A 24,028-nucleotide genomic window follows, 5' to 3' on the forward strand; every position below is an offset into this window, starting at 1 on the left:
TCCGGTGGGATGATTTTTCACAGTTTAATTGCACTTTGATTTTTCAACATTAGTATACAACAGTACTATTTATTGCCTTGAGTATTTCTCAGTAACCATTGGCGCTGGAATTTATCGAAACGTTATAGGAAGCTTCACGTCCAAAAGGAAATGCATATATTGTCTTCACGGATGATTTTTAAGGTATTGCCCTTTTTGCATTCAACATAGTATACTATAGTACCATTTCTTGTATTCCTCATCAGTCAATAGCTAGAATACATCAAAACTTCAAAGGAAGCTTTACTCTCAAAAGGAAATGCGCATATTTTCTTCATGTTCCGATCGCATAATTTTTCACTGACTCATTGCCCTTGATTATTCAACAAATGTATACTTTTGTACCATTTCTTGTCCGGAGTATTCCTCAGTAACCACTGGATAGAATTCATCGAAACATCATAGGAAGCTTTACTCCCAAACGAGGATGTGCACGTTGTCTTCATGTTCCGGTCGGACGACTTTTCATTGAGTTATTCTCCTTTGATTATTCAACATTAGTATACAATTGTACCATTTCGTGTCCGGAGTGATTCTCAGCAACCACTGGCTGGAATTTATCGAAACTTCACAGGAAGCTTCCCACCCAATGGGAGATGCGCATATTATCTTCATGTTCCGTTCACTGATTGCCCTTCGATTATTCAACATTAGTATGCAGAAAGCGCTAACATAGTCAGGAGTATTTCTCAGCAAACTCTGGCTTGGATTCTGCGAAAATTCAAAGGATGTTTCACATTCAAAAAGAGGGCATATATTATTTTTATGTTCCGGTAGAATTATTTTTCATTTTAACACGACCAGCTATTAACCTACATACGTGTAGAGCAAAATCTGTCTCGGTTTATTCTGCAATAAACCGACCTTAAACTATGCTGCGCGCGCACCGTATTTTGGTTAAATGCTGCGGCCTATCACGCAGTTGTAAATTACTTTTGATGAAAATACTCCTCTTATTTTCGTCTAACGTTATTTGAAGTAGGTCGTGTTTGAATCGAAATAATAAGTATCTAAGGCCTGAGTGATATGTTCATACGCATAAGAACTCCAATCTTGGGTTATTCTACGATAAACCTAATTTTGATACTTATTTTTCTAAAAGGTGGTCAATCACATTTAAACAACATTTAATGACATTTTTTACTTTTTGTATATTCTGGTAGAGAATTATTTAAGGAACAAAAATACCGATTACATAGAGTTAGATTCCAATTTGAAATGTATATTTTATTATTTTTATAAAATTTTGTAATTACTCCCCTTTAATATGAAAGTATATAAAAAGCTGGGTATTTCTTTTTATTTCGATACAATATCTAGTTTTACATTTGCATTTGATAGACATATCAACTATTGAACAATCTGAACCAAAATGCAAGTTTTAAAGCTGTGTGTAGCTTCTGAATTCATTTATTTCCAATCTGTCTTGGTTACGCAACCAAGATAGACAAAGGGAGGTAATAATAATTTTTCAAACTTGCGTTTCTAATGAATTCCATCTAAATACATAATTTTTAATGCAAATATATTACAATATGTCTAATATTTATACATTTCCTTAGGCAAAGTATGTTTATCAAATTTATACTTATGATAAAATAACTCTATCTTGGTTGGGCAACCAGGATAGGAAAATGAAATTTTAAAAATACCTCCAGTGAAAATCTAATTTGTATTAAGTGTTAAGTGAACATAAATGAGTGTAAATGATCAGATGCTAAAGTTTCGAACAAATCCGTTACATGGCCAAAATCTGATTATCCACCTTTAAATGAGATATTGCCCTTTGATTATTCCACATTAGTAAATTATATGTGCCCAGTCAGTGAATTCGACTTTTGTTCTTTTAATATGCAAAAATCATATTTCAGGGAGCATCCATCGGTTTTACTGGTATTTTCTTGTTCGGCAACTGATAATGGCTAACAGTCTTTGCAAATAAGATCGAAATGGACACCTACACAGGTGCAAAGATGCAAATCTATCTTCATCACTGCAGGTTTAGAGCATAGGCACATATTTAGCTGTTGTGCATGCTCGGTTTATTTCATCAATCCTTACTGTAATTTTCAATTCTAACTCATGGGCACCACCATGCTTGATAGTCTATATTACTTAAAGTAAATACTAACTAACTTTAATACAGACTAGGAAGGCGTTGCACCAAGTAAGCTGTCCACTGAGGTCAGGTTTGATTTGAAGTTATATCTACATATATATGGGAAAAAAAAGTTTGCGGATCAGTTCTCATTTTCGTATGATTTTGTGTGAAAAATGCCTAAGATTGTTTACCCTTATTTCAGATGCATTGTAATATAATAATGCTTTTATTATGTTTGCCTTCTAAACGGATTCTATATTCGTTTACATTATTTACATTTTACTCACTTTCTCAAAATGTCAATTGTTTATGATTGCTGCAATAGAATATCAAAAACGATTCGTAGCAATTTTTTACTGTAAAAGAGTACCAAGGATTTAAATACCGGAAAGTAATAGAAGTGAGGTTCTATAAACGCAGAACACAGGGATATATTCCCCTTAATTGTCCATGGTCAAAAAAAAATGGAGAAATAAGTGATTTTTTTTCAAAATGCTGTCACAATTCGATAATGTTAATCCAAGCAGGCATAAATATATAAGTCAAAGTGTTCAGCACCTTGGCACCGTTAAGAAATAATTGTGAATAATTTGTTTGTTGCACATGAGCTTTATAGCTCATGAGGCGTGTTAATGGCTGATTTCTCGCGACGTCAAATGTACCTTTTGTATCGAAGACAAAATTTATTGTACGGATGTTGTTATTGACCTGCTGTTCCTGTGAACGTTTGTTGATATTTAGGAAAACCGACGAAGATACTTGTATCCCAAATTTCATCTAGATCCTCAGAGAGAGAATATATGTTTTTAAGAATACCTCGCATTGCACTGTCATACTGGCCAAGTATGCTTTTGGTATTTTGATTTAATTGAATGTAGTGAAAATAACGATTGAACCAATTATCGATAAAATGCAATTGTCACATTTCAGATCTTTAGAATACCTGCATATAATTCAGTTTTCCTTGACCAGTGGTTATTGTTAAACGGACAGAACAAAGAAGATGATAGCAAAGACCACATGGATCCAAAGACGACTGCTAAAAGATCAAAGATTTATATTTGTACAACAATGTACAGGGAGGTATAGAAACCTTGATACATAATTATATAACTCTTATATAAATCAAGAACAAATTTAATCTCTGTTAGGTCAATTCAAATTTTACCTATAATGGTAAGGAACAGGCAAAACTATAAAAAGTACAATGATTCTAAACCTAACAAGAACATAAAAGTAAGAAAACCATGGTAAATCAATGGGAAATTTGTTTCTTTTAATCGAATCGAAAGAAATATGAGAAATAACTTTAATATTCATATTAATTGTTAATCAATTGTTAATTGCAATTATAAGCGTTGTAAAACTTAAATATTTTCTGTTTTAGTTCTTAAACCAAGCACGTGAAAAGTGACCAGTCTGATTGCTTCATATAACCTTAAATACGATTGAAATCAAGAGACCGTTGTTACATAAATACACTTCATATTGTATGTCGATGCAACCTGAGTCATTTTCAGTTTCAGCTGAAGAAGTTACAAGTTTTAAAATAGAAATAAGTATAGAATGTCCTTTCACACTTCAAAGTCACTCAGAGTATTGTTTACAATAAATAGCGTCACAATTTAAGAGACTCTGTCTGGTTTACCCTAGTCTGCTAATAAACTGAGTAAAAACTACTTTGTGACAAACTTCTGAAAGTGTACTAGTATCCGGATATTAACTTTAGATATACATGTAGTTGTTTTACAGAATACTATAGCACTTTAATTTTCACGAAGTGCTCTTGAAAAACATTCATTTTTGTATAGCTAAATCGACACTTAAATAAGTATTTTACATTTCCTAATTTCTGCAACCAATCAAAACTTGAGTTTTGATGAATATTAGTTTACAATGTTTGCTGAGACGAGCATTGGAAGCGGCTAAAGGCCAATTTTGAATTGCTCGGCAAAAACATATTCCAACATCGAAAACTGAAAAACGCCTCTTTTTCACCTTTCTTTCTGTCACTGTGTATAAATATTCATTGTTTACGTCTTTAAGATGCACTCCTTTGTAACATTCTTTTGGAATGTATCATTACTTCATTATTGCTATTTTATTGTATGTGTCTGTTTTAATAATTAAATAGGATCATTTTCCGAAGTGATGCAAAGATGATTTATACCGATGCATTATCCCTAATGTGAAATACGTCTGTCTGTCTGTCTGTCTGTCTGTTTGAATCTCTTCTTTAGGACTATTTTGGAATTTCAACAACACTTTGTACAAAGATTCAGTACAATGGCTTTCTTTGCATATCATCGCCATGTTTTGTGGAATAATTGTCCTTAAATTCCTTTTTGATAGACATTTTCTGTACTTCTATACTACCAATATAAAACGCTATATTTCATTTTGTTTACACTAGCACAATTATCTCTTCATAAAGCCGTTTAACATTTGTACAGGATGCGCATATCTGTAAGATTTTGCTTAATTTTTAAGATGGGATAGAGCAAAGTAATAAGTAAAATTTGATTTATTAAAACGTCAATGCTTGAGCATCTTGATCATTAGGTAATATGTCCTTAAAAATGTCATATTTACTGTTTACACTCGAGCACCTTCGTACCTGAAGAAATCCTTATCCTACACATACATATACCAAATTTAGTATGTGAATGTATACTGCTGCAAACAAGTCCACCTTCTTGAAAAGAAGGTGGTCTACGAATGTGCACATCGCAAACTATTTACCAATATGTTTGTAAGACCCTACAGTTTTCAGAACTAATTGATGTCAGATTACACGTGGTTGGCAAATACGTCAAATGCAAGATGGCCGCCAATACTACCAAATCCTAGCATACACACTGAAATCACTAAATTTTTAGCTCATCTGTTATGTAGTGACAGGGTGAGCTTTTGTGATCACTGTTCGTCCGTTGTCCGTCCCTCGTCCGTCCGTCCACAATTTCCTTGTGAATATGATAGAGACAACATTTTGTATTTGATTTTTATTAAACTTGCACATAACTTGTATGGGAATAATATCTCATTTCCTATCGAAAACTGGTCAGATCCCATAATGGGTTGCAGAGTTATAGCCCCTTAAAGGGCCAACATTTGCTTTTTATGGCTTCTGAACACGATAAAGACAACATTTTGCAATCGACTAAAATCAAACTTGCATATAATTTGTATTTGCATATTATCTCGGTTCCTTTCGAAAACTCGCCAGATCCCATCACGAGTTCAAGAGTTATGGCCCCTTAAAGGGCCAAAATATGCTTTTTATTTGGCTTTTGCAGCCATTTAGAGGCTTCATTTACGGTTTGATTTGATACAAACTTGCAATAAATCTTGGATTCCATGATGAATTTGTCAGATCCAATCATAGGTTCTGATTGACCCCTGAAAGAACCAAAATTTGGTAATTTTTCCCTTGTGAACACGATAAAAGTGACATTTATATCTTATTTTAACCACATTTACAAACAACTTAAGTCACAATAAAATCTCAGTTCCTTTCGCAAACTGGCTAGATTCCATCATGGGTTCTAGAGTAACTGCCCCTGAAAGCGGCACAATTTTCTATTTTGGCCATTTCAGCTGTAACGATGTTTCATTTATTTTTTGATTTGATACAAACTTGCACTGAATAATTATCATGATGATTCTCAAGGCCTGGATCGAAACTGGGTCATGTCAGGTCAAAAACTAGGTTGTCAGGTCAAATCAAAAGGAAAATCTTGTTAAGAAAATAGAGGCCACATTAATCTCAATGAAGTTTGGTAAGAATGTTTATCTTGATGATATTTAGGCCAAGTTTGAAACTGTATCATATGGGTCAAAAGCTAGATCATCCAGGCAAAGGAAAAGCTTGTTAACACCCCTGTTTATTTGATTGCATGAAAATTGGTCAGTCTGTCATAAGGTCAAATCAAAGGAAAAGCTTGTTAACATTCTTAAGGCCACATTTATGACCCTATCTTCATAAAACTTGGTCAGAATGTTAATCTTGATATTTCCTAGACCAAGTTTGAAACTAGGTCATATGGGTCAAAAACTAGGTCACCCAGTAAAATAAAAGGAAAAGCTTTTTAACACTCCTGTTCATTTGATTGCATGAAAATTGGTCAGAATGTTTTTCGGCATGAAATATCGTGGGTCATATGGGTTCAAAATCCAGGACACTAGGTCAAATCAAAGAATGAGCTTGTTTACACCTTAGGGGCACATTTTATCTTCATAAAATTTTGTCAGAATGTTTGTTATCATGAAGTCTTTGGAGATTCCAGATCTAAGTCATGTGGGGTCAAAAACTAGGTCACTAGGTCAAATATATGAAAAGCTTGAATACACTGTAGTGGCCACTTTTTTCTCAAATCTTCCCGAAACTTTGTCAGAATGTTAATCTTGATGATTCCTAGGCCATGTTTGAAACTGGGTCATATTGGTCAAAAACTAGGTCACCCAGTCAAATCAAAGGAAAAGCTTGTTAACAGTCCTGTTCATATGATTGCAGGAAAATTGGTCAGAATGTTTTTCTGCATGAAATATCGCATGAATTTTAAATGGGGTCAAAAATAGGACACCAGGTAAAATCAAAGTTAGCTGGTTTACACCCTAGGGAAGTCTTGGGAGATTGCATATCTCTGTGTGTGTGCGTGTGCGTGTGCATGTGCGTGTGCGTGTGCGCGTGCATGTGCGTGTGGATTATACAGAGCATTTGTGCAAAAGTAATGTTAAACGTTAAAAAATGTGGACTTGGGGCGTTCTTTTTAAGACCATCTCCTTTCTATTAAGATATTTTTCAGGTTCGTTTTTCGACAGATTATTGGTATTCCTATAATATTGCTATGAATGACTTTATTTTAATCTTATCGGCAGATACGAAGGCAGATGTCATTAATGCCTTTAACAACACGCACACTGGAAAATGTTTTTAATCATAAACAATCCGTACTTTGCTCCTATGGAGCGGTTGTGTAGTTGTTAAGGTCAAGGCCGCTCAACCCGGGGTCGTATGTATAGCCAAACTGGGATCTAGACCACGCCTTCTCATATGACACCACTGCGAATTTTTCCAGAAAGTTGACTCGACTGGTTCAAATAAGCTTGAAAATTTATTCACAATCAACCTGAAATAAATAAGTATACTATATAATCTAAACTTATATATCCTGGAGAGCCGTAGTTAAAACGGCTGTCATTTCTTCTTTTTTAGATTTACATCTCTCCCTTAAAAATGGTATTATACATTCGAAAATATATCGTAAGAGAGTTTACTTTAATTATGATATTGTCAACGTCTTTATCCCGTGTCATACTGTATCTTATGGGCTTTACATTTAACATTTGATAAGATTTGCCAGAGACTGTTTTCATTTGAAGACTTTAATGTACATGATGTCTATTTATCCCCCCGCCAAAGGCGAAGGGAATATTAGAAATGCTCTCCGTCCGTGCATCCGTCCGTCCGTCCGTGCGTCCGCAACGATCTTTGTCCGGAGCATAACTCCAAAAGTACTGGAGGGATTTTCTTCAAACTTCATACACTGATAGAACACATTGGGAGGAAGTGCAGTGTGCAAGAACAATAACTCTACCTTGCCTATTTTTTGAGTTATTCCCCTTTATCTTATTTTCTTAAAAAAAATTGTCCGGAGCATAACTCCAAAAGTACTGGAGGGATTTTTTTCAAACTTCATACACTGATAGAACACATTGGGAGGAAGTGCAGTGTGCAAGAACAATAACTCTGCCTTGCCAATTTTTTTAGTTATTCCCCGTTATCTTATTTTCTTAAAAAATTTTGTCCGGAGCATAACTCCAAAAGTACTGGAGGGATTTTCTTCAAACTTCATACACTGATAGAACGCATTGGGAGGAAGTGCAGTGTTCAAGAACAATAACTCTGCCTTGCCTTTTTTTTGAGTTATTCCCCTTTATCATATTTTCTTAAAAAAATTTGTCCGGAGCATATCTTTTCATGCATGGAGGGATTTTGATATATCTTGGCACAAATGTTAACCACCACGAGGCGGAGTGTCAAGCGCAAGAACCAGGTCCCTAGGTCTAAGGTCAAGGTCACACTTAGAGGTCAAAGGATACAAAAATGAAAACCTTGTCCGGAGCATTTCTTCTTCATGCTTAGAGGGATTTTGATATAACTTGGCACAAATGTTCACCACCACGAGACAGAGTGTCATGCGCAAGATCCAGGTCCCTAGGTCTAAGGTCAAGGTCACACTTCGAGGCCAAAGGTCAGATACAAGAATGACTTTGTCCGAAGCATTTCTTCTTCATGCATGGAGGGATTTTGATGTAACTTGGCACAATTATACACCATCATGAGACGAAGTGTCATGCGCAGTTCCCTTCTTTAGAATTACTTCCCTTTGTTTTACTTTAAATAGCTTTTATTGTAACTTTTTCATTACTAGTCGTAGGGAAAAATCGAGACCACTTTTCTGTAGTACAACATGCATGCTACATCCAATTTTGAGGTGTATTTTGACCAATCTCTAACCTGGTAATAATTTTTGTGTGGACTTACAATTTTTTTTTTTTTTTTTTTTTTTTTTAAGATTAACTTCCCTTAGTTGTTACTATAAATAACTTATATTGTAACATTTTTATAATTGACCATAGGGCAAAAAACAAGACTACTTTTCTGCGTTAGATGTTACTTTCCAATTTTAGGTGTATTTTAAGATATCTCTACCTGGTAAGGAGGTTTCTTGTGGACTTAGAAAAACAAAAGATTTACAATGATTGCTAAACAAACACAACATTAAAATTCCATTTGCAAATACAGCTGCAAGAGTAAAGAAATTTGCTGTGACGGGCATATATTGTGACATTCTGGCACTCTTGTTCCCTGTTAGCTTTCCATTCCTTCTTTTTACAGTAGCCATATAGAAAAACAGCATAGCTATACTGTTCATGAAAATTAATAAAATTTAGCAGTAAACCACCTCACTACTGACTTTTTCTTTCTTCCACATCTTTAAAACACCTGATGCGGGCCACATCTAAACGGTTCTTCAAAGCTTTCCCCAAAATTAATACTTTCAGACACTAACTTGCCAGGAACTTTAGCCTTCAATTATAATATACCTGGCGGGGGGATTGGCCATGTCTAACATGGCTCTTGTTTTACTTGGAAGCTTCCTCAGCTACCCTTATCAAAATCTTCGTAAATTGCTTGCTAATTTTAATCACCTTAATTCAGAATAAGAGATTTAATTCAAATAGTAACCTAAAAACTCTTCTGCGACAATGTATTTCACAACCTGATATTTATGGAGATGTGATTTATATTCTTCGTAAAATGATCGAGCGTAGCCATTTTCAACAATTATATATTGGCATTTTCAAGCGTTTATGCAAGAGGCTATGACCGGTTCTATTCAAACACGAAGTGCAAGTTTAGTTTTCATTCCCGCATATCGGCGAGAAACTTTAAAACCGTAGTCTGTAGACGATCTCCATATATGTTTTATGCCTGTTTGTTACTTCTTTCTTATTATTGTGTGCGATACTTTTTACATGTTTTCAGACACTGTGTACTTTTTAGGCCACCAGTCACGAAGTGACAAGGTGAGCTATTGTGGCCGCTTAATGTCCGTCGTCCGTCAGGCAGAATTACACTAAACTTCACAGGAATGATCCTTGGGTGCCCCCCTTTCAAGACTTATATAGGGAAAACTTTGGAAATCTTCATGTTCAAAACCATAGGGCCTAGGGCTTTGATATCTGGTGTGTAACATCATTTAGTGGTCCTCTACAAAAATTGTTCAAATTATCCCCCCTAGGATCAAATGTGGCCCCGCCCCGGGGGTCACATGGTTTATATAGTCTTATATAGGGCAAACTTTGAAAATCTTCTTGTACAAAACCACATGGCCTAGGGCTTTGATATTTGGTATGTAGCATCATCTAGTGGTCCTCTACCAAGATTGTTAAATTTTCCCCTCTAGGGTCAAATATGACCCCGCCCCGGGGTCCCAAGTTTTACATAGACTTATATAGGAAAATAGTTTAAACATATTCTTGTCTGAAACCACAACACTTAGACCTTTGATAATTGGTTAGTAGCATTGTCTTATGGTCACCAACCAAAATTGTTCAAATGTACCCCTTGGGTGAAAAGAGGCCATGCCCTGGGGGTCCCGATTTTTATATAGACTTATATAGCAAAACGCTTTAAAAATCTTCTTGTCTGAAATCATACGACCTAGGCTTTTGGTATTTGCTATGATGCATTGTCTAGCAGTCCTCTACCAAAATTATTCAAATTATGCCCCTTGGATAAAAAGAGGCCCCATCCTGGGGTCACTTAGTTACTATGTGAGTTATATAGGAAAAATACTTAAAAATCATCTGTTCCTATTTCCAAGACTGTTTAATTATAATTACCTGATGACCCCAAGTAATATGATGTCACTTGACTGTGACCTTGACCTACTGACATTCTTTCTTCTTTCTTTTTTTAAGATACAGCCTTGAAATTTTGATGGCATACACAGTTTTTCACACAAATCATAAAACTGAATTTCATTGACCATGAATGTGACCTACTGACTTTCTTAGTATTTTATCATCAGTTTGACATTTTAAACATGTAGCTCATATTACTCAGGTGAGCGATACAGTGTCATCATGATCCTCTTGTTTACAGCTTCACATACATACCAATGTTTTTTATGAATATGGATATAACTGTCGGTCTTTTGTCCTTGGTTTTTTATACTACTGCAACTGTCATAAATGATGCGTATTTGCATATTAACCTAATTTCACAAATTGACTTCATTGAATAAATTGTTCATCAAATAAATTACAGTCAGCCCGATGTGAGGTGTGTAAAGAATGTATATAATAAATATATCTTGTACACTATAAAACCGGACAGCTTATAGATGGCTGATTTTTATTTAAACCGGTGCTAGGGGATGTGAGAAATGTTCCATATTTCATTGCCTCTATTTAACAGACCCAATCAAAGCAAGTCTGCTATTTTGCTTGGTTCTGTTCTATGCTACCAATGATCTTCGTACAGATTTTACTGACTTGTCAGCAGATTTTATGTGCTGATTATCTTACATTTAAGAGTCTCATTCTATTTCATTATACTCAAGTTCTCCAGACCTGTTATAACCGTATTCAGCCATTGTTTTCAGCTGTTGTCGATTGCATTTCTTAAGTAATCATACATTTTTGATTGCTTGTATTTGTTAATTTGAATCAAAATGTAAAAAAAAAAGGTCATACTAATCATATTCCTAACGTTTAATATTTTTCACATTTTCTCTTTTTATTTAAGTTATTTATTTTATGGACGTAATTACAATGTAGATCACGCTTAATAACCACTGTATGTTTGCTATAATACCTGAAAATTAATCAACTGAAGCTTCTGCAACAATTTTCGCTTAAGAATAATTGTTGCCATAATTCTAAATTTTACTTGAACTATTTTTGTTCAGTAGTAATTTGAAAATGAATTATCGTATTTTACATAGTTATGTTACCATAAGTAGTGATTAAGTTTTGTTTAAACTTATATATAATTCACCTGTTATTCAATAGTTCATTTATCACTTTATTCCACCCGCCTTTATATATGTTCAGTCTAACAGAACAAGATATTATATGATATTTACCTCAATATGCCTTCTTATAGACTATCTTGTTCAGTGTAAGGAATGACAGGAAATACAACCAAATGAACAAAGTGTATTGAACGCGTTTTAAAGAAATTAACGTTTGACACATATTTGTGTCCAATAAAAAAGGCGTATCATTTTTTATAAAAAAATATATATGGTTGTATATTATTATGTATAATTCAGTCTTTATAATCATGTAAAATGAATTTACAAAAATGAAATAATTCTATTTTTATATCTATATCTGGGATGTCATACATGTTGTATTTCACTAATTCGGAGGCCGTGTTGGCTGCGATCTTGAATTGGGGGCTTTGGAAACTGGCTAGAAACTGGAATCAGACTCTAACGAATATTTTGATATTGAATAGTCGATGTGCACATTCACTGGCCACCTACTACCCGTTTTAAACTGGCCATGATTACTGCATGAGTATTATATGTTATACTAAAATTGTGTCGTTTTGAATTTAAGTTTAGAGCAGTTATCAATGTGAAGTCAAAGTACTGGTGCAGTCAGACTGTTGATTGACGAATTTTATGTTTTTGAATTAGATTTTAACCATAGATGATATATATGTAATGTAATTCTCAATCTGACTAAAGTACATCTCCTATTACGCTACGCATAGGATCTGACAACGAGCTATTGATGGCCTCGTTCTGACAACCCTTCCGCTAGCCAATCAAAAGCTACCTTACAGCTTTCTGTAAGCTTTATAAAGACTTGGGTTTTGATATCAACAATTTTTATGTCGAAAGATTTCAGATAGCCGGTTAGCTCAGTCGGTAGAGCACTTGCTCTGTAAACGAGAGGTCCCAGGTTCGAGCCCTGGATTAACCACACATTTTTCTTACACTTTGACATTCGAACAAGTTTTCTGACTGGTTCAAACAAAAATAGATTTGCGAAAATAAAAATAGCAATATTGGAAATCCAAAATATACAGAAGACGAATGTGAATGGGTCGTTCTCAGATCTTCGTTTAGAAGATCAAGTACTTTAGTCAGATTGGTGTAATTCTTGTATTACTAAACATACATATAGCAAATATAGTATGTGAATATAGGTATGTATTATACTTCATTTGAGTCCTTGCGAACTCGAATAAAGCTAAAACAGTTTTTCTCAGGTGAGCAATACAGGTTCACAGTGACCTTTTCTTGCAATTATGTAGATAAGGAATATAGAACTCAGTTTATTTTGAAAGATTACTATTGTGTCCCTTTATTTTCCTGAAATGAACTTGTGTGACAAACATTGCACTGTTGTATTTCTCCTAACACTTTTCTTTGTGTTATGCTAGGATGTTGCGTATCCATTCATCTAGTCTGTTAAAATGTTTTTATTTGTTTGTTTTAATAAGCAGTACCACATTTGTAAGATCAACGACTTTCTAATAGTCCGCCTTGTTTACTTCAGCAGCTGTTTACGGTGAGCTTGGTCGATACCCGTTGTATGTATCTCGTTATGTTAGAATTATTAAATATTGGTGTAAAGTTAGAAATTCCAAAAACATTGTTTTAGCAACTTTGTATAAAGAAGGTGTAAATGATTGTAACAGAGGAAATAAAAACTGGGTATCAAACGTTAAAAAGTTGTTAAATGACTATGGTTTCTCAGATATTTTTAATGAAGATTGCGTTGTGGACCCGAAATTGTTTCCTAATGTTTTTAAATGTAGAGTTGTAGATACTTTCAAGCAAGAATGGGCTGGTACATTGGATCGAAGTACAGTACTAAGTAACTATAATCATTGTAAATCTGTTCTTTGCTATGAGAACTATCTTGATATATTACCACGAAATTATAGAGTTTATTTTTGTCGATTGAGAGTCTCTGCGCACCCCCTTAGAATACAAACTGGAAGATATGCAAGTAATAACATTCAACACGAACAGAGATATTGTCAATGTTGTAACCTTTTAGATTTAGAGGATGAATATCATTTCGTATGTGTATGTCCATGTTTTCAAGATATACGTAAAAATACTTGAAAAAATATTATTATGTTAAACCGTCTATGTATAAATTTATCGAATTACTTAAGAGTCAAAATAGAACGGTCTTGATAAATATATCCAAATATATCAAAGAAGCTATTTCATTAAGAAACGCAATTTTTAATTCCCAATAGAGTATACATAGATAATTGTTCAGCCTCAGTAACAGTTCAATGTGTGTGTTCTTTGTGTTTTGTTGTATATATTCATTTGCCCTGTACATATTCACGTGATTATGATTACTATTTATATTGTATGTAGACAAGACGATGTACTTTTGTATAAGTCTGGAATAAAACATTCTGTTCTGTTCTGTTCTGTTGTTTTGGAATTTTATATATCAAAATTACTTTAACATTGACGCGAAATGAAAACATTAAAATAATTTTAGAATATCAAACTGTATCAAAAACCTAAAATTTTCGTAACGATTTTGCCGAATGCGTTATGTTTTTGTATCAATTGTGCATGTAGGTCCAGCTATATATCTGAATTCAACGCCCTTTCTATTTTCGTTCTACAGTAAATGTATCTTAGAATGTCCGTTTACTTTGGTTTTCTATGTCCTTATTCTTTATGACAAATCAAAGTGATTTTTGCAGATTACGAAGTTATCGACCCTATGCTGTATTTGCAGGCAGACCATGAAATGGAACAATTCATTAGATCAGTTCTGAAGATTAAAAAAGCCCATCGTTTGTCAAATAGAAACATTGAAGTTCATATATTTTTCGACGACGCTGTTAGAGGCAATTCATTAAATGATTTTGCTGTTCAACTTGTCACGCAAGTAGAAAATATCCTGAGTAAGTACTATGTCATTTTTTTATATTTTTTTAAACCATAAAAATGAAAGTATTGTCAGGGTCTGGAGAATTAGATGTAATAGTGCCTAAATCTTTTTTTTAAAGCATATAAAAGAAAACATACATGTAACATTCAGTCGTAATCATGACCCCTTTTCCACTCAATACATGTATTTATTAATTTTATGTTCTTGTTGTTTTTTTTTTTCTCGAGTTTTTATTCAGGTCCTTAAAAAGTATTTACTGGTTTCCCAGTAGTTTCCGGACCCAAGTAGTTTTCCGGACCTTTTACATTCCGTGCTGTATAGACTTTGCGCCGTCGTAAAGCATCTGGGTAACAATATCATATCATCTAGACGTTTGTTACCTTTACATAGCAGCAAAAACCTAGCATTACCGAACTTATTTATTATTTGAATATCCCGGTTGTTTTAACTTACTTTGATGTAATGTTAGCACAAGAGATTGTCAACTGCAGGGGAATTCCAGTTACAGTGCGCATGCGCAGAAATTGAGGCCTCTTGAAGGTAAACATCAGTCAATTGATGCTCCCATTTACAGACGATACAGTAAAAACATTCCGATAGTAATAAAATAAAACAATGGAAGTCAGAAAAAATCGACCTATTCACTATACTACGACATTAAATCATCGACTGAAAATAAGAACCAAAATAGACAGGGATTTACATTCGATATCGTCAATCAATCAAATGTTTAGCAGCAGTGTCCATGCCGAGTGGTTAGGGCGTTAGACTAGCAATTTTGAGACCGGTCTTGTTTTGTTTTTTTATAAAAAATGTTGTTAATTATATTAAAAGTTCTTAATTTCTTTTTTGTAATATTACCAGTCCGCTAAATACGTCCCGTCATTTTAGCGTGACGTTGCAAACGTCATTCAAACGTAATTACACGTAACTGAAATGAGTGTATTATTAATCTAGTATTTGTTAAATTCTTGAAATATACTTTTCAAATCATCATCACGCCTTAGTATTATATTTTAATTTTTGATATATATAACGGAATCGGAAATGTTTGCTTTAACAGTAAGGTTACAACTGTTACAATGGAAGGTCCGGAAAACTACTCGGACTAACTGAGATATTAATGGAATTAATTGCCCCGTTTGAGGCCTCATCTACATTTGTGTTATAAACACAACTGTAATACGAATTCTGCATGGTGGTAACGAAGAACCTAGCTTTTTTCTGTGAAATTGTTATGTTTCTACTATGTTTTGTTTGAAAGTTACTGGCAAAAAATAGCGATTTCGGTCCGGAAACTACTGGGAAACCGGTAGTGGTGCAAGTATAATTTTGTGTCAATATCATTCTAAGCAACATAACATTTGAAACAAGAACTTCATGTGAGTGAAGTATAAACTGCGTGTTTATAAGAAAAAAAGTGTTTATGCAAATGGAAATATTTTTTGTTTAAAGCAATGTTCAAACTGGGCAATGTTAAAAAGATTTTTATTGGTATTACTTGCATTTGTGTGACTTAAGTACCCAATTTAATATAAATCTATATAGTTAGATTCCCGGTCGGGAAGTCGAGTATCCAAAGTGGGAAATTTTGAAATTAAGTAATTTCAATGGTAGATAAAGTTGTAATTAGAATATTAAAAAAATTAACGGTAGAAAATTTAGATATATTCTGCAAGTTTACAATGGTGAACTTCATTTAATGATGCTTTGCATGTTCTTATACACCGGGTCTTTTGAAAGAAACAAGTAAAAAGGATTAATTTACTTTACCAACGGAAGCAAGTTTCTATATTTAGCATCAAGTTTTCCGTTTAGTAGAGTGGTTGACTTCCCGTTCAAGAAGTAAGGAAACACCTAGTGTTTAACTTCCAGAACGGGAAGTTCTCCTACTGTCTAAGTAGTAGTTTTGCGCAAAAACCGAGTAGTTGACTTCCTGTTTAGGAAGTAGGGAAACACCTAATGGTTGACTTCCCGAACAGAAAGTTCCCCTACTGTCTAAGTAGTAGTTTTGCGCAATGATAGTTGTTGTTTTTTTTATTTATCCATTATGAAAACACTGTAACGTTTCACTTATGATGATGAAACAGAACAGGAACAATTACGTTGCTCTGTATTCGTAACGTCATGATGTATGTCATGTTTACGGACGTGAAGATTCTGAGCATTGCTTAATACGCTACTGTTAGTAAAGGGAAGAACTATAAGGAAGACATTTGTTTGATTTTATTTTTACTATTATTTGTTGAATCTTTCATTGACTGCATATGCAGGAAGGAATATTCCACTCACTTGTAACTGCTTTCGCAGTAACTAGGCAGAGCCTTGTTACCTCGACTACACAATTACCCGAGAGCCTGATATTTCCATCTGCACATCCAGAGAAAGAATATTATAATATTCTTTAATAAGCATATAGGTGTTACTGAGATAATACTTATTATCATATATTGTATATTGAATGTATCCGATTTAATAAACAACCTTTCTGTTGTAAAATCAGATTGTACAGACAAAAGTCCATTTAAGCAGCTGAGTACACCTTATGGGATTTGTCTAGGCTGGGAGTTCAATACGAATGGATCAAATGTTAGTTTACCTTTCAAAATACACTTGAAGGATGCTTTAAAGGTGAGAAGCAAAATGTAAAAGTGATATTATTCTATATTTTATTTTTTAAACAAGTATATGCTGGCTTGAAATACCAGAATGAAAGAATAAATGTATACATTAATATGTGGGTATTTTATCCTTGAATTAGTACGTATATTAATTCTTAGTTGTGGAAGTCCGTTTTTCCATTTTAAAAGAAGTCATTTGTATGCCCTTGATGTAAAGAACAAGCGGCCGATAAATATTTATATTAACATTCATTCGCGTACATGGCTTATTCACAGTTTTTTTTCCGGTTTACTTTGCATAACGCATTATAAACAACATTACCGTGTAAATGTGACTTTCTGTTTTTCAAATTGATTTTGTGGTGCTGATCTATTTCCGTTTAATATTGAGGTTGAAACCGCGAAGCCGTTGAAATCTATAATTAACCGTATTCTGGATACTGCAAAGAGTTTTCATTGAAGCAGATTAATCCGCCGTTCTATTTCCGCACTACTTTTATTGGTTATTTACGAGTATACCGACCGTTTATCTCTACATAATTACTATATTAAAGTTTCTGGTCTGGTTTAACAATCATTTCAATGCAAATGATAAAAGAAAATATATCAAATTATACATCTTTGAAAAGCTCCGATCACAAGCTTTCTACTGATGTATCACTTTCAAATGGAAAGAGAAACTATGACGCACTGGCTGTTTACAAGCAGTATTTTCTATAGGTAACGACTGTTAAAGGCACTGACCTCCATATTTTGGCCACAGAAATGATATTTCTTTCAAATTGAAGTGTTGTTATATTATGAACATTAGAATATGAGCTTTTGTTTCTAAACTATTTTAAAAATGCCAAACCAAGAAAAAAGACCGCGTCGGGAATCAAACCGGACCGCCGTGGCAATAAAGAAGTTTTCTGGCTGTCGATACAAATAGAGCTGTAATGGAGGCTTAAGTGTTTAGCGCGTCTTAAATATAGATATCTATAATCGAGACAATTTACTCCGAGTAAATCATTACAAACGCTTTTCAATTTTCATCGTGAAAAGTAGTAAAAACAACTAATTCTCATGTGTTTCCATAACATATTGTCTGCCAGTATTTATGTTTCAAAGCATTCCTAACAAATACAGCATTTATTTCCAAATATCTAAAACTGTTTTGTTGTTGTTGTTGTTGTTGTTGTCGAACGATCTGTAGGCCAATGCCTTTAACTGTTAAATCTGAATTACGAAATAATATATTCCAAACAGTGACTTGTCATTGAATAAAATCATTACTTGGAGTTTAGACGCGAAGGAAGTATATCACGAGGGCGCAGCCCGGTGATATAATGATACGCATCTAAACGACAAACAGTGATTTTATTTATGAGCAAATCACTGTTTGAGATACATTATTTCGATTCTAACACGTTATCAAGGATTATGATGTGCGTCCTTGACGATATCCATCAAGTTTGTGCCTGATTTGTGTTGATTTCTTTACCAGCGCACCGCTATGCCGTCTAACGCTCTGACGTAATAATTATGACAATGTTGAATTTATCAAAATTCGTTGAATACATTTAATATGAAAAGACACACAAATATCCTTTATGTGTTGATAAATATCATTTCTTATAAAGGAGACCTCTGTACTGCACTCTTCAACGGTTGCTTCCTTTTGTATGCATTCAGTATGTGGAATTATGGTTTGCATATTATGAAAACAATAGTCTGAATGTCTATTTGTCACATCATATGTCGAACTTGGATTTTGTTCTTAGGTAAAAGCGAAAAAACGATGGAGTCAAGTAATGTATATGGCTTATGTTTTGAAGTACCTGTTAAAAAAGAAACGTGAAGGTATGTGTTTTTCTCTGTATTTTAATTTCAATTAAATTATTTTTGCACCTAAAAATTAATGGACGGGGTATTTTTATCGCCTTCTTTTCCGTCCGTATATCCAACATCTTGAATCTTCGTCCGGATACTTCCGCCTTCAGTTTTCAAGGGATTTTCCCACAACGAACAGATTAGTGCAACTATTGGCGATGTTGTTCATATTTTCATTGCTATAAAGATACGATGCTCACTATAGAGGTAATAGCCCTTCGGAATTTCAAGATGCTTGTTAAATGCACAAAAATAATCAAAGACTATCAAAGATAGAATACTGTATCTTTTGCATTGTATCGAATTACTGTCTATAAGTGTATCGAATTTGAATGAAGGGAATTGGGTACAGGAGATATAGTGTAATGTGTTTTTCGTTGAACAATGTCATTTTCTTTATGTTTTCAAATCTTAATCGTTTGTGTACAGAATTTTATTATGAGCTCGTATATAGTTATTCGTCATAATTTAATGTAGTATACGTTTATCGTTACTGTTCAACAACTAGTTTTTATAAAGCTGTTCACGTTTTGGAAAAGAATTTTGCCATTGTCAATACCTTAAGCATATATCTTTTGTCTCGGCACCCTTGTTAGAAGAAGAGGAAAGTTTTAGAGGACGACCAACAGAAAGATAATACACGCTATTTTTTTAGTAAAATATCCATAGTTTTCCACTACTGTATGCACATACCATTAAACACGGTTTAAAACCTTGTAAAATATCCATTAAAATAGGAAAACCCGTTAATTAACCCCATTAATTCTTGCATCACTTGATTTAACAGGTTTCACAATATTAATAGGTTACATGTTAAAATACCATTTAAACACCGATTTTTGACCATGAATCATGCCGTTAAAAATTTAGTTTTGTAGCCAAAAAAGTTAATGGCTTTGATGAAATAGTGAAATTCTGTATATTTTGAATTTAACAGGATTATTCATGGCCCTTAAATTTAATTCAATGCCCATTAAATGTTCAGGTTCTGTACGATTTTATTTAAGAGTAAACGTAAAGGCCTTTAACAGCAGTGTGATGCCCATTAAAGTCCTACATTCTGTAAAATGTGATTCGTATATTTTCAGAAGCACATGTTTTCTTTTGGCTTGCACTCGTCCCATTGAATGCTTATAATTCAAGTCCCATATTGTTCTAAAATGGACTTTAATCACAATAAATACATACTACGCACATATCGTCTGTAATATATCATGATATTATAGTTAGTTGCAGTATAGTTATTTCCCCTTGATACAGCTACGTCATTTTTTTCAAATGTTTGCCAAATTGCGTTCCTACAAAAAATCGGATTTATTTCAATGAAAGTCGGATGAAAACATATTTATTTAATTGATAACATCAATCTACATTATTCTGGTAAGGGTAGTTAGTATTCATGCATGCCACTTTTTTTTTCCTGCCAAATAATCAGCGTTTTTATAAGAAAGTGGATGGGGTAAGGAATTTACATTATATTAAAATGTGTTCATACCAGTTTAGATTTTCAAATTTTCCAATGCTTGAGTAGAAACAAAGGTTTATAGAGAAGTGAACAGTACACATGATTGTGGAGATTTACAGTCTGATTTAAATTCATTGTGGGCATGGGCAGATCAATAGCTTCTTCCTTTTAATGAATCAAAGAGTGTAGTACGCTTGATTGTGGGGAGCTACTTGTGATGCAATCCCTCAAATATTTGCTCTTAGCTGTTTAAGTGCATGGACCTGAGCACAAAGTACTGAAGGAGAGTTAAATTTTGATCACCCCTTGTGCGCTGACATTTTCATCAACAGTTGCTTTTTGAATACACCTGATGCCTAATGTCTGTACCAATAAAAACTTGGTCAGAATGTTTGCCAATATAAAAATGTTGAATAGTTAAAACTACCAACATGGTCACTTGATCTATTTAACCGGTACCTGTAAACCCTTCTCAGTACAAAACAATACGATACAATATCCATTTATTTTCTCATTTCATATGAACATATGACAGAATGAGGATACAGTATGACAAATGTTTGTACGAGGCTGTTGCATGTGTCTATATTACAAAAATAATGAGAGAAAAAAGAAGAATCAAATACTCTTATAGCATTTTACAAAACAGTATATATGTAAAAGTACTATTACGTGTGTAGTAATATGTAGTTTAAATAAATACGGCAAATACCAATATGAAGTTGATTATCTTAAGATGTCCAATTCTGATGGCAATTTTTCATTGCCTTTAATTTAATATACCGTTAAAGTATTACAAACTCATTAAAATTGAATCTGACATATTTAATGAGACCATTAATCAATTTCTAATAATTAACAGCCATTAACAGGGTATTGAAGAAAATAATGGCCCTATTAGTATTTACTAATTAATGTGGAATTAGGGGGTACTTTTTAATGGCACATTAATTTCATGCCAGTTTTAATGGGGCCAATTAACTTATTTTAATGGTTTATTTTAAGCAGCTTTTCATGACCATCAAAGTCATTTTAACAAGGTATATTTTACCAGGGTTTTAATGTACTTATTTTATGGTTTTTTAATATGGCATTAAAACTATGGTAATGAAAATCCCAATAAATAGTAAGAAGATGAAAACGTTTGAAAAAATAAGACCAATTTCATGACCCTTTTAATGGCATGTGCATCCAGTAGTGTTCGCTTTGTCGTTGATGTAAAATGATTTAATTTCGGATTTTTAACAAACAAATTATTAGTTTCAATTGCTTTTTTGTCTTTTGTTGTTTATGTTGTTGTTGTTGTTTATTTTATCTATAAGGTTTTGCAATTACACTGTTTATTCATTTAGATCCAGAACAGCCTTCTACAAGCCGAGGGTCTTCTGGTAATTATTATTACAGTTTTCAAGTGTCTTGAAAGTGAAAATTGACATTTCCTAATATCTGAAAAGAAAATTTATTAATGTGTTTTTTATTATTATTATTTTTTAAGAATATTTATGAATGCTTTTTTTTATCTTTAAATTTTTGCAGTTACACTGTTTAATCATTTAGATCCAGAACAGCCTTCCACAAGCCGAGGGTCTATTCAGACAACAAGCTCTTCTGGTAATTATGATCACAATATTCAAGTTTCTTGATGAAAAGTGACATTTCGTAATATCTAAAAAGAAAATTTATTAATGTTAATTAAGTAGATACATATAACAAAAAAAGTCTTAAATATAATTAGTCTTTCAACCACCGAATCGGTGGAAAAATATTTTACTTAGATGCTGATACATACTTTACAACGCCATTAAAATTCGAAGTACTTCATTTAAAGAATTGATTTTGTATACCTTGAGAAATATTTAAAAGTTCCTGAAAAATTAACTGGACCACAGGACAAGATTTGTTTAGTGGGTAACAAACCAAGATGAATTGTGAGGTATTTGGTTAAAATTATATATTTATGCTGTCTGTAAGTGTGCAAATGCATATATAGTCATCAATAAATAGAACATGTATTCTGGGTGTATCAAGAGAAAAATATTATTTCTACGACTTTTTTTAATATTTTATAATTTCATTTTGCCGACGAGTACCTACTCATCAAAAAGTGTCCTTATATTATGACAAGTGTCAAATACTTGTAGTGCGACATTCGATTAAACCCTTAGCTTCAAAACCAAGTTATTGGGCGTTACGTAAGCGTGCGATTTTATGAATAACAGTGCTTTCATTGTAAACTAGTCATCTTTTATTTAGGAGTTTAATTACAGAGCATAGAAATTGATGAACTATTTTACCAGTCTGTTCAGTATTTAGTTTATATTTCAGAAACTAGAAGTCTGATGCCAGAACAACCGACGATTGATTGTGGTGCAACTGACCGACGCCCTGGTAATCCCTTTATGCCCAAATTAAGAAGGGCTCTCTCATAGTTTGGAACGAAACCTTAGTTTTAATGCGGTTATTAATTGAAAGTCTTAGACATCGGCTAGAGATGTTATGAATGCTTTGCAACATGTTTAGTTCCAAAAAAAGAGACATAGAGAACTGAATACATGTGAATAACTAGTAATCGTAAATATGCCTTATGATAAATGTTTAACTTCATTCATACATACAAAGCCTCTGAAAATTTCAAAAGTCAGTAGCTAAATAATATATATATATTATATCAGGATTGTGCCATTTAGAGGACATCCATCACATTGGTCAGTATTAACAGATACTTTCTTAACTGTCACTTTAGATCTTAAGTAGATCAGCATGTCATTACGAGAACAGTTGTCAATATTATACAGTTATTGACTTATGTTGAGGTCAATGTGTGTTTTTACGGACCTGTAAAATGCGTCGAGGTAGGTCAATATCATTTTTGCAGACCCGTAAAAACACATATTGACCGAAACATAAGTCTATAATTGTTATATTATGTGCCCTTCTCAAATGCATTCATTTGACTGGCCCATATTTCCTACATATAAGAAAAAGCGATATTACAAGAGTCATTATCAGGTCGATATCGCTTTTGCGGACACGCGCGTGAACTTTTTTCGACCAGTCAAATGAGCGCGTTTGAGAATGGGAGATACGAGGGATATTCGAAATGAATTGCTTATTTCTATCTTGAGACTTCAAATTTCAAGTTAGCCCAAAAGGGCTCATTTCATGCCCTCGAAGTACGTACCGTGGCTAGAAATGCAAAGTTTCAGCCGATGTATCCACTTCTTGAAGGCGTCACGGTACGCTGATTTGGGCATGGTAATAAGGTACTGATGAATGGCAGATCCAAGTGCGTGTCGGGACTGGTATTTCCGCCCAGCAAGGAATGATTTCAATTTCGGAAACAAAAAGAAATCACATGGGGCAAGGTCTGAGGAATACGTGGGGTGAGGCAAAACAGTAACTTTTTCCTTCTTCAAAAACGCGGTAACTATCGCGGAGGTATGAGCGGGGGCATTGTCATGTAGAAGA

General features: G+C 33.6%; 1 protein-coding gene across 4 annotated transcripts in view; it reads left to right on the top strand.

Annotated features, from left to right (window-relative positions):
• LOC128557686 (chitin synthase chs-2-like) overlaps nt 1-24,028 on the top strand; it is a 146,705-nt gene that overhangs the window by 70,779 nt on the left and 51,898 nt on the right. For all 4 annotated transcript variants that reach the window (XM_053545636.1, XM_053545634.1, XM_053545635.1 and 1 more), the window contains 7 exons: nt 3,071-3,223; nt 14,447-14,615; nt 17,106-17,233; nt 18,987-19,065; nt 21,913-21,948; nt 22,118-22,171; nt 22,886-22,948. In XM_053545636.1, the coding sequence (XP_053401611.1) occupies nt 3,071-3,223; nt 14,447-14,615; nt 17,106-17,233; nt 18,987-19,065; nt 21,913-21,948; nt 22,118-22,171; nt 22,886-22,948 (682 nt within the window). The remainder of the gene's footprint in view (nt 1-3,070; nt 3,224-14,446; nt 14,616-17,105; nt 17,234-18,986; nt 19,066-21,912; nt 21,949-22,117; nt 22,172-22,885; nt 22,949-24,028) is intronic.

The sequence above is a fragment of the Mercenaria mercenaria genome, chromosome 6 (genome assembly GCF_021730395.1).
Source record: "Mercenaria mercenaria strain notata chromosome 6, MADL_Memer_1, whole genome shotgun sequence".
In the NCBI taxonomy this organism is placed as follows: Eukaryota; Metazoa; Mollusca; class Bivalvia; order Venerida; family Veneridae; genus Mercenaria; species Mercenaria mercenaria.